This window comes from Oncorhynchus mykiss, chromosome 13 (genome assembly GCF_057628025.1).
Source record: "Oncorhynchus mykiss isolate SJ-2025 chromosome 13, ASM5762802v1, whole genome shotgun sequence".
In the NCBI taxonomy this organism is placed as follows: domain Eukaryota; kingdom Metazoa; phylum Chordata; class Actinopteri; order Salmoniformes; family Salmonidae; genus Oncorhynchus; species Oncorhynchus mykiss.
This window is the reverse complement of record NC_143034.1, coordinates 9,920,622-9,937,500: the sequence shown is the minus strand read 5'-3', so window position 1 is coordinate 9,937,500 and position 16,879 is coordinate 9,920,622. Positions and strand designations below refer to the sequence as shown.

Genomic DNA, 16,879 nt, shown 5'->3' with positions numbered 1-16,879 from the left:
GGGGACGGCCTCTTCCTGGCCTTGCCGGGGGACGGTCTCTACTCGGCCTTGCCGGGGGACGGTCTCTACTCGGCCTTGCCGGGGGACGGTCTCTTCCTGGCCTTGCCGGGGGACGGTCTCTTCCTGGCCTTGCCGGGGGACGGTCTCTACTTGGCCTTGCCGGGGGAGGTCTCTACTCGGCCTTGCCGGGGGACGGTCTCTTCCTGGCCTTGCCGGGGGACGGTCTCTACTTGGCCTTGCCGGGGGACAGTCTCTACCTGGCCTTGCCGGGGGATGGTCTCTACTTGGCCTTGCCGGGGGAGGTCTCTACTCGGCCTTGCCGGGGGACGGTCTCTTCCTGGCCTTGCCGGGGGACGGTCTCTACTCGGCCTTGCCGGGGGACGGTCTCTACTCGGCCTTGCCGGGGGACGGTCTCTTCCTGGCCTTGCCGGGGGACGGTCTCTACTCGGCCTTGCCGGGGGACGGTCTCTTCCTGGCCTTGCCGGGGGACGGTCTCTACTCGGCCTTGCCGGGGGACGGTCTCTTCCTGGCCTTGCCGGGGGACGGTCTCTTCCTGGCCTTGCCGGGGGACGGTCTCTACTCGGCCTTGCCGGGAGACGGTCTCTTCCTGGCCTTGCCGGGAGACGGTCTACTGGGTACACATTTATTATTATAATAACGTTTTGGCCCCACGGATGAATCTTGCACCCTACGCTACCCCACTCCAAAGCGTGCACTAAGCTCTGTCACTTGAGAAAGAGGAGCCAGGTACAATAGACCAGCCCTTCCCTCCTGTCCTCTACCCATCTCTCTTCTTTCGTCTCCCTCCTGTCCTCTACCCATCTCTCTTCTCTTTCGTCTCCCTCCTGTCCTCTACCCATCTCTCTTCTTTCGTCTCCCTACTGTCCTCTACCCATCTCTGTTTTCAAATCAAATCAAATGTATTTATATAGCCCTTCGTACATCAGCTGATATCTCAAAGTGCTGTACAGAAACCCAGCCTAAAACCAGAAACAGCAAGCAATGCAGGTGTAGAAGCACGGTGGCTAGGAAAAACTCCCTAGAAAGGCCAAAACCTAGGAAGAAACCTAGAGAGGAACCAGGCTATGTGGGGTGGCCAGTCCTCTTCTGGCTGTGCCGGGTGGAGATTATAACAGAACATGGCCAAGATGTTCAAATGTTCATAAATGACCAGCATGGTCGAATAATAATAAGGCAGAACAGTTGAAACTGGAGCAGCAGCACGGCCAGGTGGACTGGGGACAGCAAGGAGTCATCATGTCAGGTAGTCCTGGGGCATGGTCCTAGGGCTCAGGTCCTCCGAGAGAGAGAAAGAAAGAGAGAAGGAGAGAATTAGAGAACGCACAGTTAGATTCACACAGGACACCGAATAGGACAGGAGAAGTACTCCAGATATAACAAACTGACCCTAGCCCCCCGACACATAAACTACTGCAGCATAAATACTGGAGGCTGAGACAGGATGGGTCAGGAGACACTGTGGCCCCATCCGAGGAAACCCCCGGACAGGGCCAAACAGGAAGGATATAACCCCACCCGTTTTCTTTCGTCTCCCTCCTGTCCTCTGCGTTCTGTTCATCCTTCCTCTGTCATTGGGCTACAGCATTCTGTTCATCCTTCCTCTCTGTCATTGAGCCTCGTCAGGGGCATGGATAGTTCTTAGTGTTGGGTAATCAGACCCCCCTCTATACACAGACACATTCCACACCTCTCTGCTCCCCTCTTACACCTGAGGGGCCAATTCTAGCGATGTCTCTTTCTCTCTCATTTCAAAGAGCTCTCTCTCTCTCTCTGTGTGTGTGTGTGTGTGTGTGTGTGTGTGTGTGTGTGTGTGTGTGTGTGTGTGTGTGTGTGTGTGTGTGTGTGTGTGTGTGTGTGTGTGTGTGTGTGTGTGTAATGATTCTATGTCTCTACATAGTGTTTCTTCAGGGTATTTTCTTCTCTTTTCTCAGCCTTAATCCTCTTTGTTTTTCTTTATAGTGTCTACCTCTCCTTCTCCAGTGGTTTTCTCCTTTCCCACCTTGTCTTCCTCCTTTTCCTCGTCCTTCCCTCCCCAGGTCTCATACCCCTCTATCTCTGCCCCCTCCCCCTAACCCCTTCCCCCTCTCTAAGCTGGGTCGCGCCCCTCTCTCTTTCTGCCTGAGAGAGTTTAACCGTTCTGTCAAACCTCGCCTTGCTACCTTCAGGGCTCTGCACGGACCGGTGAGTCTCCCTAGATCTGAGGACAGTTTGGTGTTTCCCCTCCTAATGGATCAGGTTAGGATTGTAGGAGGGTAATCTGGTCCTAGATCCGTGGTTAGGTTAGTATCTAATGGTTCAGGTTAGGATTGTAGGAGGGTAATCTGGTCCTAGATCCGTGGTTAGGTTAGTATCTAATGGTTCAGGTTAGGATTGTGGGAGGGTAATCTGGTCCTAGATCCGTGGTTAGGTTAGTATCTAATGGTTCAGGTTAGGATTGTAGGAGGGTAATCTGGTCCTAGATCCGTGGTTAGGTTAGTATCTAATGGTTCAGGTTAGGATTGTAGGAGGGTAATCTGGTCCTAGATCAGTGCTTAGATTAGTATCTAATGGATCCGGTTAGGATTATGGGAGGAAAACTGGTCCCCGATCAGTGTATTGGGTAACCAGCATACTCAGGTGAGTCACAGGGGTCCAAGGTTCCAACAACAGAGACTGATTGGCTAGATCAGGGCTGCCCAATTCCGTTCCTGGAGGGCCCAAACACTTCTTGTCTTTGTTTCTACCTGGTAGTTAATTACACTCACCTGGTGTCCCAGGTGTGAATTAGTCCCTAATTAGAAGGAGGGGATGAAAACCAGAAGTGTTTGGGACCTCCAGGACCAGGATTGGATAGCCCTGGGCTAGATGGACAGGTAAGCCCAATGCTGATTGGTGGATGAGGACATTTTGTTGTTTGTTTACAATGTCTGAAGATGTCACAATACATGTGTGTTTCTGTTTATCTACGTGTGTGTGTCTCACGATGAGTGTCCTTCCTTCTCAAGTTCCAGAGGATAAATGCTGACAAGCACATGGTAACACTTCCTATGGTTACAGTTTAGATCAGGGTTTCTATGGTTACGGTTAGATGTAACCCAGGCCTCCACCTCCACAGTACTGACTGGTGTTCTTCTCTCCTTGGTAGTTAACATGGTAACCCTTCCTATGGTTACGGTTTAGATCAGGTTTCCTATGGTTACGGTTAGATATAATCCAGGCCTCCACCTCCACAGTACTGACTGGTGTTCTTCTCTCCTTGGTAGTTAACATGGTAACCCTTCCTGTGGTTAGATATAATCCAGGCCTCCACCAATCAGTACTCTGGAGGTGTTGAGAGGACAAAGATAACAACCAGCAGTACTGTGGACCTCAATGTCTGGGGTGCGTCCCAATAATATCTCCTGTCTCCTGAAGTGTGCAATTGTTCACTACATCTCACAAATGTTAAAGCGTTAGATTGGTGGAGACGTGGGCTGGTTATTACAGCGTTAGATTGGTGGAGACGTGGACTGGTTATTACAGCGTTAGATTGGGGGAGACGTGGGCTAGTTATTACAGCGTTAGATTGGGGGAGACGTGGGCTAGTTATTACAGTGTTAGATTGGGGGAGACGTGGGCTGGTTATTACAGCGTTAGATTGGGGGAGACGTGGGCTAGTTATTACAGCGTTAGATTGGAGGAGACGTGGGCTAGTTATTACAGCGTTAGATTGGGGGAGACGTGGGCTAGTTATTACAGCGTTAGATTGGGGGAGACGTGGGCTAGTTATTACAGCGTTAGATTGGGGGAGACGTGGGCTAGTTATTACAGCGTTAGATTGGGGGAGACGTGGGCTGGTTATTACAGCGTTAGATTGGGGGAGACGTGGGCTGGTTATTACAGCGTTAGATTGGGGGAGACGTGGGCTGGTTATTACAGCGTTAGATTGGGGGAGACGTGGGCTGGTTATTACAGCGTTAGATTGGGGGAGAAGTGGGCTAGTTATTACAGCGTTAGATTGGGGGAGACGTGGGCTGGTTATTACAGCGTTAGATTGGGGGAGACGTGGGCTAGTTATTACAGTGTTAGATTGGGGGAGACGTGGGCTAGTTATTACAGCGTTAGATTGGTGGAGACGTGGGCTAGTTATTACAGTGTTAGATTGGGGGAGACGTGGGCTAGTTATTACAGCGTTAGATTGGTGGAGACGTGGGCTGGTTATTACAGCGTTAGATTGGTGGAGACGTGGGCTAGTTATTACAGCGTTAGATTGGAGGAGACGTGGGCTAGTTATTACAGCGTTAGATTGGGGGAGACGTGGGCTAGTTATTACAGCGTTAGATTGGGGGAGACGTGGGCTAGTTATTACAGCGTTAGATTGGGGGAGACGTGGGCTAGTTATTACAGCGTTAGATTGGGGGAGACGTGGGCTGGTTATTACAGCGTTAGATTGGGGGAGACGTGGGCTGGTTATTACAGCGTTAGATTGGGGGAGACGTGGGCTGGTTATTACAGCGTTAGATTGGGGGAGACGTGGGCTGGTTATTACAGCGTTAGATTGGGGGAGACGTGGGCTAGTTATTACAGCGTTAGATTGGGGGAGACGTGGGCTAGTTATTACAGCGTTAGATTGGGGAGACGTGGGCTAGTTATTACAGCGTTAGATTGGGGGAGACGTGGGCTGGTTATTACAGCGTTAGATTGGGGGAGACGTGGGCTAGTTATTACAGTGTTAGATTGGGGGAGACGTGGGCTAGTTATTACAGCGTTAGATTGGTGGAGACGTGGGCTAGTTATTACAGTGTTAGATTGGGGGAGACGTGGGCTAGTTATTACAGCGTTAGATTGGTGGAGACGTGGGCTGGTTATTACAGCGTTAGATTGGTGGAGACGTGGGCTAGTTATTACAGTGTTAGATTGGGGGAGACGTGGGCTAGTTATTACAGTGTTAGATTGGGGGAGACGTGGGCTGGTTATTACAGTGTTAGATTGGGGGAGACGTGGGCTAGTGGAAGATATTCTTACCACATTTCTTATGTCAGTCATTTCCTTTCATATGGTGGAAGTTTTATATGGAGGAAGGAGAGACTTTGGGACAGAACCCTTGTCTGGTTTTGAGGGTTTAAAGCGGTTTCGGTAATAACTGAGGGATATTTATCACTAACTCAGGTTTAACTCAGGTTTAACTCAGGTTTAACTCAGGTTTATGTCCAACACGTTTCTTTACTCTGTGTGTGTGAGCATAACACCTCACCCTCATCTATCTCGCTTTCTCTCGCTCACCTGCTCTCTCACCCCTCCTCTCTCAATTCAATTTAAGGGGCTTTATTGGCATGGGAAACGCATGTTAACATTGCCAAAGCAAATGAACTAGATAATAAACTGTAAAAATGTACAGTAAACATTAAACTCACAACATTTCAAAAATAATAGACATTTCAAATGTCATTGTCTCTCTCTCCCGCATCCCTCTCTCCTCTCTCTCTCTCTCTCTCTCTCCCCCTCCTCTCTCTCTCTCCCCCTCCTCTCTCTCTCCGGCCCCCTCCTCTCTCTCTCCCGCATCCCTCTCTCGCTCCCTCCTCTCTCTCTCTCCCGCATCCCTCTCTCCTCTCTCTCTCTCTCTCCCCCTCCTCTCTCTCTCTCCGGCCCCCTCCTCTCTCTCTCCCGCATCCCTCTCTCGCCCCCTCCTCTCTCTCTCTCCCGCATCCCTCTCTCTCCTCTCTCTCTCTCTCTCACCCCCCCCTCTCTCTCTCTCCCCCCCTCCCCCCCCAGTCTCCAGCTGCTGAGGACTTCTCTCACCTGCCTCCAGAACAGAGGAAGAAGAGACTTCAGTCCAAGATTGATGACATCACCAAGGAACTTCAAAAGGAGCTGGACCAGAGGTAGCCCCGCCTCCCCCGCCACTCTGACATCATCACCACAGTGACGGCGGCTATCTCACAGTCTTACTGTCTCTGTCCATCACTGGGAGAATCTCAATGACATTCTCCTCCTCGCGTGTTCTCTCCTCTCTCAGGTCAGAGGGGAGGGACCTCTGGCTTTCTCATCCAATGGGTTTTGAGAAGGAGGCGAGGAGTTTGCAATTGAGATTCTCCCATCGTGTCCGTCTCGAATGGCACCCTATTCCCTATATAGTACGCTGCCTTTGACCAGGGCTTATAGGACCCTGATCAGTAGTAGTGTACTAGATGGGAATAGTGTGCCTTTTGGGACACGTTGATTTGTTCTAACAGACGCCCTTCTTCTGTAACATATTGCCTGTTCCTGTCTGTGTGTCTGTCTGTGTCTGTCTCTGTCTGTCTGTGTCTTTCTCTGTCTGTCTGTGTCTTTCTCTGTCTGTCTGTGTCTTTCTCTGTCTGTCTGTGTCTTTCTCTGTCTGTCTGTGTCTTTCTCTGTCTGTCTGTTTCTCTCTCTGTCTCTTTCTCTGTCTTTCTCTGTCTCTCTCTGTCTCTCTCTCTGTCTTTCTCTGTCTTTCTGTCTTTCTCTGTCTCTCTCTGTCTCTCTCTCTGTCTTTCTCTGTCTTTCTCTGTCTTTCTGTCTTTCTCTGTCTCTCTCTGTCTTTCTCTGTCTTTCTCTCTTTCTCTGTCTCTCTCTGTCTCTCTCTCTGTCTTTTTTCCTCCTCCTCCAGTGAGGCATTAGAGAAGATGAGAGGTGTTTATGAACGGAACCCTCAGATGGGAGACCCAGCCAGTCTAGAACCTCAGATCACCCAGACCTCGCAGAACGTTGGACGACTCAGAGGACAACTCACCAAATACGAGGTAGGCTACTGCACACACACACACACACACACACACACACTCTGGCTTGGTGACACAGACACTCTGGCTTGGTGACACAGACACTCTGGCTTGGTGACACGGACACTCTGGCTTGGTGACACGGACACTCTGGCTTGGTGACACGGACACTCTGGCTTGGTGACACGGACACTCTGGCTTGGTGACACGGACACTCTGGCTTGGTGACACGGACACTCTGGCTTGGTGACACGGACACTCTGGCTTGGTGACACGGACACTCTGGCTTGGTGACACGGACACTCTGGCTTGGTGACACGGACACTCTGGCTTGGTGACACGGACACTCTGGCTTGGTGACACGGACACTCTGGCTTGGTGACACGGACACTCTGGCTTGGTGACACGGACACTCTGGCTTGGTGACACGGACACTCTGGCTTGGTGACACGGACACTCTGGCTTGGTGACACGGACACTCTGGCTTGGTGACACGGACACTCTGGCTTGGTGACACGGACACTCTGGCTTGGTGACACGGACACTCTGGCTTGGTGACACGGACACTCTGGCTTGGTGACACAGACACTCTGGCCTGGTGACACGGACACTCTGGCTTGGTGACACGGACACTCTGGCTTGGTGACACAGACACTCTGGCTTGGTGACACAGACACTCTGGCTTGGTGACACAGACACTCTGGCCTGGTGACACAGACACTCTGGCTTGGTGACACAGACACTCTGGCTTGGTGACACGGACACTCTGGCTTGGTGACACGGACACTCTGGCTTGGTGACACGGACACTCTGGCTTGGTGACACGGACACTCTGGCTTGGTGACACGGACACTCTGGCTTGGTGACACGGACACTCTGGCTTGGTGACACGGACACTCTGGCTTGGTAACACGGACACTCTGGCTTGGTGACACAGACACTCTGGCTTGGTGACACAGACACTCTGGCTTGGTGACACAGACACTCTGGCTTGGTGACACAGACACTCTGGCTTGGTGACACAGACACTCTGGCCTGGTGACACAGACACTCTGGCTTGGTGACACAGACACTCTGGCTTGGTGACACGGACACTCTGGCTTGGTGACACGGACACTCTGGCTTGGTGACACGGACACTCTGGCTTGGTGACACGGACACTCTGGCTTGGTGACACGGACACTCTGGCTTGGTGACACGGACACTCTGGCTTGGTGACACGGACACTCTGGCTTGGTAACACGGACACTCTGGCTTGGTGACACAGACACTCTGGCTTGGTGACACAGACACTCTGGCTTGGTGACACAGACACTCTGGCTTGGTGACACAGACACTCTGGCTTACTCTGGCTTGGTGACACAGACACTCTGGCTTGGTGACACAGACACTCTGGCTTGGTGACACACACACAGGGACACACACACCTTTGTCATTAGCCATCTATAGTAAACAGCAAGTCATTCTTCTCTCTGACAGTCTTGGCTGGCTGAGGCTTTCAGAGGAGATGATTCTACCAACACTGCTGTCAACAACAATCAACACTGGTAAGAGAGAGGGAGCGTGTGTGTATATATAATGTGTGTGTTTGTGTATAACGTATGTGTGTTTATATAATGTCTATATGTGTTAATATAGTGTGTGTGTGTGTGTGTGTGTGTGTGTGTGTGTGTGTGTGTGTTTATATAATGTGTGTGTTTGTGTATAACGTATGTGTGTTTATATAATGTCTATATGTGTTAATATAATATATGTGTGTTTGTGTGTGTGTGTGTCTCTGTCTTCAGTTCCATGTCAGCTGATCCGTCTCAGAACATCTACTCAGAGTTTGATGAAGACTTTGATGAAGATGTGGAGACTCCTATAGGAAAGGCTACTGCCCTCTACACCTTCCAAGGTACACGCACACCATCACACACGCACACCATCGCACGCACACCATCACACGCACACCATCACACGCACACCATCACACGCACACCATCACACGCACAAACCATCACACGCACACCATCACACGCACAAACCATCACACGCACACCATCACACACGCACACCATCACACACGCACACCATCACACACGCACACCATCACACACGCACACCATCACACACGCACACCATCACACACACACACCATCACACGCACACCATCACACGCGCACACCATCACACGCGCACACCATCACGCACACACCATCACACGCACACCATCACACGCACACCATCACACGCGCACACCATCACACGCGCACACCATCACACGCGCACACCATCACACGCGCACACCATCACACGCGCACACCATCACACGCGCACACCATCACACACGCACACCATCACACACGCACACCATCACACACGCACACCATCACACACACACACACACCATCACACACCATCACACACACCATCACACACACCATCACACACACACACCATCACACACACACACCATCACACACACACACCATCACACACACACACCATCACACACACACACACCATCACACACACACACCATCACACACACACACACACCATCACACGCACACCATCACACACGCACACCATCACACACGCACACCATCACACACACACACACACCATCACACACACCATCACACACACCATCACACACACACACCATCACACACACACACCATCACACACACACACACCATCACACACACACACACACCATCACACACACACACCATCACACACACACACACACACACACCATCACACACCATCACACACACACACCATCACACACACACACCATCACACGCACACCATCACACACACACCATCACACACACACACACCATCACACACGCACACCATCACACACACACGCCATCACACACACATACGCCATCACACACACATACGCCATCACACACACACAAACACCGTCACACACACCTTTCCTATAGGAAAGGCTACTGCCCTCTACACCTTCCAAGGTACACGCACACCATCACACACGCACACCATCGCACGCACACCATCACACGCACACCATCACACGCACACCATCACACGCACACCATCACACGCACAAACCATCACACGCACACCATCACACGCACAAACCATCACACGCACACCATCACACACGCACACCATCACACACGCACACCATCACACACGCACACCATCACACACGCACACCATCACACACACACACCATCACACGCACACCATCACACGCGCACACCATCACACGCGCACACCATCACACACACACCATCACACACACACCATCACACGCGCACACCATCACACGCGCACACCATCACACGCGCACACCATCACACGCGCACACCATCACACGCGCACACCATCACACGCGCACACCATCACACGCGCACACCATCACACGCGCACACCATCACACACGCACACCATCACACACGCACACCATCACACACGCACACCATCACACACACACACACACCATCACACACCATCACACACACCATCACACACACCATCACACACACACACCATCACACACACACACCATCACACACACACACCATCACACACACACACACCATCACACACACACACCATCACACACACACACACACCATCACACGCACACCATCACACACGCACACCATCACACACGCACACCATCACACACACACACACACCATCACACACCATCACACACACCATCACACACACCATCACACACACACACCATCACACACACACACCATCACACACACACACACCATCACACACACACACACACCATCACACACACACACCATCACACACACACACACACACACCATCACACACCATCACACACACACACCATCACACACACACACCATCACACGCACACCATCACACACACACCATCACACACACACACACCATCACACACACGCACACCATCACACACACACGCCATCACACACACATACGCCATCACACACACATACGCCATCACACACACATACGCCATCACACACACACAAACACCGTCACACACACACACACCATCACACACACACACACCATCAGACACACCATCACACACACCATCAGACACACCATCACACACACACACACACCATCACACACACACACACACACACCATCACACAAACACACACACACCATCACACACACACACACCATCACACACACACACACCATCACACACACACACACCATCACACACCATCACACACACACACCATCACACACACACACACACCATCACACACACCATCACACACACACATACACACCATCACACATACGCCATCACACACACATACGCCATCACACACACAAACACCATCACACACACACACACCATCAGACACACACCATCAGACACACACACCATCACACTCACACATACACACCATCACACATACGCCATCACCAGGTTGTGTGTCTCCAGGGTCCAGTAGGGGACAGTGTCTATAACTAGTGTGTGTGTGTGTGTCTCCAGGGTCCAGTCAGGGGACAGTGTCTATAACTAATGTGTGTCTCCAGGGTCCAGTCAGGGGACAGTGTCTATAACTAGTGTGTGTGTCTGTCTCCAGGGTCCAGTCAGGGGACAGTGTCTATAACTAGTGTGTGTGTGTCTCCAGGTTCCAGTCAGGGGACAGTGTCTATAACTAGTGTGTCTCCAGGTTCCAGCCAGGGGACAGTGTCTATAACTAGTGTGTGTCTCCAGGGTCCAGTCAGGGGACAGTGTCTAGAACTAGTGTGTGTGTGTCTCCAGGGTCCAGTCAGGGGACAGTGTCTATAACTAGTGTGTGTGTGTGTGTGTCTCCAGGGTCTAGTCAGGGGACAGTGTCTATAACTAGTGTGTGTGTGTCTCCAGGGTCCAGTCAGGGGACAGTGTCTATAACTAGTGTGTGTGTGTCTCCAGGGTCCAGTCAGGGGACAGTGTCTATAACTAGTGTGTGTGTGTGTGTGTGTGTGTGTGTGTGTGTGTGTCTGCAGGGTCCAGTCAGGGGACAGTGTCGATAACTAGTGTGTGTGTGTCTCCAGGGTCCAGTCAGGGGACAGTGTCTATAACTAGTGTGTGTGTGTGTGTGTGTGTGTGTGTGTGTGTGTGTGTCTGCAGGGTCCAGTCAGGGGACAGTGTCGATAACTAGTGTGTGTGTGTCTCCAGGGTCCAGTCAGGGGACAGTGTCTATAACTAGTGTGTGTGTGTCTCCAGGGTCTAGTCAGGGGACAGTGTCGATAACTAGTGTGTGTGTGTCTCCAGGGTCCAGTCAGGGGACAGTGTCGATAACTAGTGTGTGTGTGTCTCCAGGGTCCAGTCAGGGGACAGTGTCTATAACTAGTGTGTGTGTGTCTCCAGGGTCCAGTCAGGGGACAGTGTCTATAACTAGTGTGTGTGTGTCTCCAGGGTCCAGCCAGGGGACAGTGTCTATAACTAGTGTGTGTGTGTCTCCAGGGTCCAGTCAGGGGACAGTGTCGATAACTAGTGTGTGTGTGTCTCCAGGGTCCAGTCAGGGGACAGTGTCTATAACTAGTGTGTGTGTGTCTCCAGGGTCCAGTCAGGGGACAGTGTCTATAACTAGTGTGTGTGTGTCTCCAGGGTCCAGTCAGGGGACAGTGTCTATAACTAGTGTGTGTGTCTCCAGGGTCCAGTCAGGGGACAGTGTCTATAACTAGTGTGTGTGTCTCCAGGGTCCAGTCAGGGGACAGTGTCTATAACTAGTGTGTGTGTGTGTCTCCAGGGTCCAGTAGGGGACAGTGTCGATAACTAGTGTGTGTGTGTGTCTCCAGGGTCCAGTCAGGGGACAGTGTCTATAACTAGTGTGTGTGTCTCCAGGGTCCAGTCAGGGGACAGTGTCTATAACTAGTGTGTGTGTGTCTCCAGGGTCCAGTCAGGGGACAGTGTCTAGAACTAGTGTGTGTGTGTCTCCAGGGTCCAGTCAGGGGACAGTGTCTATAACTAGTGTGTGTGTGTGTGTGTGTGTGTGTGTGTGTGTGTGTGTGTGTGTCTGCAGGGTCCAGTCAGGGGACAGTGTCGATAACTAGTGTGTGTGTGTCTCCAGGGTCCAGTCAGGGGACAGTGTCTATAACTAGTGTGTGTGTGTCTCCAGGGTCCAGTCAGGGGACAGTGTCTATAACTAGTGTGTGTGTGTCTCCAGGGTCCAGTCAGGGGACAGTGTCTATAACTAGTGTGTGTGTGTCTCCAGGGTCTAGTCAGGGGACAGTGTCGATAACTAGTGTGTGTGTGTCTCCAGGGTCCAGTCAGGGGACAGTGTCGATAACTAGTGTGTGTGTGTCTCCAGGGTCCAGTCAGGGGACAGTGTCTATAACTAGTGTGTGTGTGTCTCCAGGGTCCAGTCAGGGGACAGTGTCTATAACTAGTGTGTGTGTGTCTCCAGGGTCCAGCCAGGGGACAGTGTCTATAACTAGTGTGTGTGTGTCTCCAGGGTCCAGTCAGGGGACAGTGTCGATAACTAGTGTGTGTGTGTCTCCAGGGTCCAGTCAGGGGACAGTGTCTATAACTAGTGTGTGTGTGTCTCCAGGGTCCAGTCAGGGGACAGTGTCTATAACTAGTGTGTGTGTGTCTCCAGGGTCTAGTCAGGGGACAGTGTCTATAACTAGTGTGTGTGTCTCCAGGGTCCAGTCAGGGGACAGTGTCTATAACTAGTGTGTGTGTGTGTCTCCAGGGTCCAGTCAGGGGACAGTGTCTATAACTAGTGTGTGTGTGTGTCTCCAGGGTCCAGTCAGGGGACAGTGTCTATAACTAGTGTGTGTGTGTGTGTGTGTCTCCAGGGTCCAGTCAGGGGACAGTGTCTATAACTAGTGTGTGTGTCTCCAGGGTCCAGTCAGGGGACAGTGTCTATAACTAGTGTGTGTGTGTGTCTCCAGGGTCCAGTAGGGGACAGTGTCGATAACTAGTGTGTGTGTGTGTCTCCAGGGTCCAGTCAGGGGACAGTGTCTATAACTAGTGTGTGTGTGTCTCCAGGGTCCAGTCAGGGGACAGTGTCTATAACTAGTGTGTGTGTGTCTCCAGGGTCCAGTAGGGGACAGTGTCGATAACTAGTGTGTGTGTGTGTGTCTCCAGGGTCCAGTCAGGGGACAGTGTCTATAACTAGTGTGTGTGTGTCTCCAGGGTCCAGTCAGGGGACAGTGTCGATAACTAGTGTGTGTGTGTCTCCAGGGTCCAGTCAGGGGACAGTGTCTATTACTAGTGTGTGTGTCTCCAGGGTCCAGTCAGGGGACAGTGTCTATAACTAGTGTGTGTGTGTCTCCAGGGTCCAGTCAGGGGACAGTGTCTATAACTAGTGTGTGTGTGTGTGTGTCTCCAGGGTCCAGTCAGGGGACAGTGTCGATAACAGAAGGCGAGCAGCTCAGTGTGATGGAGAACGATAAAGGAGATGGATGGATGAGGGTTCTACGAGCCAACGGAGACGAAGGATACATCCCCTCATCCTACGTCAAGTTCTAGACAATAACACACACACACACACACACACACACACACACTCGGACGGACGGACACACACTCCTTTCAGCCAAGGACTTCCATTCTGTGTGTTTAAGCAGTACCACCCCTTCATCTCTCTCTCTCTCTCTCTACCTCTCTGTTACTCTCTCTACCACTCTACCTCTCTCTCTCTCTCTCTCTCTCTCTACCTCTCTCACTCTCTCTACCTCTCTGTTACTCTCTCTACCACTCTACCTCTCTCTCTCTCTCTCTCTCTCTCTCTACCTCTCTCACTCTCTCTACCTCTCTGTTACTCTCTCTACCACTCTACCTCTCTCTCTCTCTCTCTACCTCTCTGTTACTCTCTCTACCTCTCTCTACCACTCTCACTCTCTACCTCTCTCTACCTCTCAATCTCTCTTACACTCTCTACCTCTCTCTCTACCTCTCTCTCTACCTCTCTCTCTCTCACTCTACCTCATCCTCCTCTCTCCACCCCTCTCTCCCAGTCCCATTCCTCTCTCCCTATACTTACCTAATCACAGATCATTAGTTGCCATGACATTGTGATTGTTGTTATATTAAATGACTGCTGTCCTAGTTATCAGATTTGGATGAAATTGTTATCAGCTGGATGGTGAAGACCACTATTTTATGGACCACGTGTCTGCGTCCCAAACGCCACCCTGTTTTCTATATAGTGTACTTGTTTGTCACATGTTCTCTCATCAGAAGAGTGGTTCGATCCCAAATGATACCCTATTCCCTATATAGAACACTACTATAGACCAGAGCCCTATTCCCTATATAGAACACTACTATAGACCAGAGCCCTATTCCCTATATAGTACACTACTGTTGACCAGGGCCCTATTCCCTATATAGAACACTACTGTTGATCTGGGCCCTATTCCCTATAAAGTGCACTACTGTTGACAAGAGCCCTATTCCCTATGTAGTGCACTCATTTTGACCAGAGGCCTATTCCCTATATAGAACACTACTATAGACCAGAGCCCTATTCCCTATATAGTACACTACTGTTGACCAGGGCCCTATTCCCTATATAGAACACTACTGTTGATCTGGGCCCTATTCCCTATAAAGTGCACTAATTTTGACCAGAGGCCTATTCCCTATACATAACACTACTATAGACCAGAGCCCTATTCCCTATATAGTGCACTAATTTTGACCAGAGGCCTATTCCCTATACATAACACTACTATAGACCAGAGCCCTATTCCCTATATAGTACACTACTATAGACCAGGGCCCTTTTCCCTATATAGAACACTACTATAGACCAGAGCCCTATTCCCTATATAGTACACTACTGTTGACCAGGGCCCAGTCCACTACTATAGACCAGAGCCCTATTCCCTATATAGAACACTACTATAGACCAGAGCCCTATTCCCTATATAGTACACTACTGTTGACCAGGGCCCAGTCCACTACTATAGACCAGAGCCCTATTCCCTATATAGAACACTACTATAGACCAGAGCCCTATTCCCTATATAGAACACTACTGTTGATCTGGGCCCTATTCCCTATAAAGTGCACTACTGTTGACAAGAGCCCTATTCCCTATATAGTGCACTAATTTTGATCAGAGGCCTATGGGGAATAGGGGGCCAATTGGGACGCGGACTGTATGTGAAACTGGTCAGTTTTTAAATGTTTCTGAGGTTCTTATTGGTTGTCTGATTCTCTGACCATGTCTGTGGTTGTTATGGTTACCGTCTGGTCCAGTTCATACAGACTGTTTTGGTTGTTGTTTCTTTGTTCTGTTTATCTCTCTCTCTTTTTGTGGTTTAACTGTCTGTGGTCAGGTTCTGGCCAATCAGATGGCTCTGTGGTCAGGTTCTGGCCAATCAGATGGCTCTGTGGTGGTGTTGTGACTACTGCTGTCTAACTTCTCCTGGAGGACCCCTGGTGTTTCTGATAGTTTAACTTCCGTCCAGCCCAGGATTCAATCAAAGGCGCATTGTGGATTATGAGCAAACCACACTAGACTGTTCAATCTAATGTTCAGCTGGCAGCGTTTACCATGACAACCATCTCCATGACAACCAGAGGAATGAGCTGGTTAACGGTGCATCGTCGACGGGTGTCGTGGACAGTGCACCTTTGGTTGAATCCCAGCCGTCTCATTCAGACCAAATCATGTATCAATTGCATGTCCCAAAATGGCACCCTATTCCCTATATAGTGCACTACATTTGACCAGAATGGCACCCTATTCCCTATATAGTGCACTAGATTAGACCAGAATGGCACCCTATTCCCTATATAGTGCACTAGATTTGACCAGAATGGCACCCTATTCCCCATATAGTCCCCTACCTTTGACCAGAGGCCCACGGGGTAGCGGGAGGCCCACGGGGTAGCGGGAGGCCCACGGGGTAGCGGGAGGCCCACGGGGTAACGGGAGGCCCACGGGGTAACGGGAGGCCACAGGGGAGGCAGTGTCTGTCAGCCCTCCAGGTCTAGTTTGACCTCACAGGAGGTATGGAGACCACAGGGGAGGCAGTCTGTCAGCCCTCCAGGTCTAGTTTGACCTCACAGGAGGTATGGAGACCACAGGAGGTATGGAGACCACAGGGGAGGCAGTCTGTCAGCCCTCCAGGTCTAGTTTGACCTCACAGGAGGTATGGAGACCACAGGGGAGGCAGTCTGTCAGCCCTCCAGGTCTAGTTTGACCTCACAGGAG

At 51.0% G+C, this 16,879-nt stretch overlaps 1 protein-coding gene across 4 annotated transcripts in view; it reads left to right on the top strand.

Annotated features, from left to right (window-relative positions):
• Positions 1-16,879, top strand: part of trip10b (thyroid hormone receptor interactor 10b) — a 50,239-nt gene extending 33,360 nt beyond the window's left edge. For 2 of the 4 annotated variants that reach the window (XM_090195086.1, XM_090195088.1), the window contains 5 exons: positions 5,752-5,861; positions 6,608-6,740; positions 8,199-8,266; positions 8,507-8,616; positions 14,042-16,571. In XM_090195086.1, coding sequence (XP_090051212.1) covers positions 5,752-5,861; positions 6,608-6,740; positions 8,199-8,266; positions 8,507-8,616; positions 14,042-14,181 — 561 coding nt within the window. In that variant the 3' untranslated portion in view covers positions 14,182-16,571. Of the gene's footprint in view, positions 1-3,005; positions 3,036-5,751; positions 5,862-6,607; positions 6,741-8,198; positions 8,267-8,506; positions 8,617-14,041 lie in introns of all 4 variants that reach the window. The other 2 variants (XM_090195085.1, XM_090195087.1) reach the window with 2 other exon arrangements.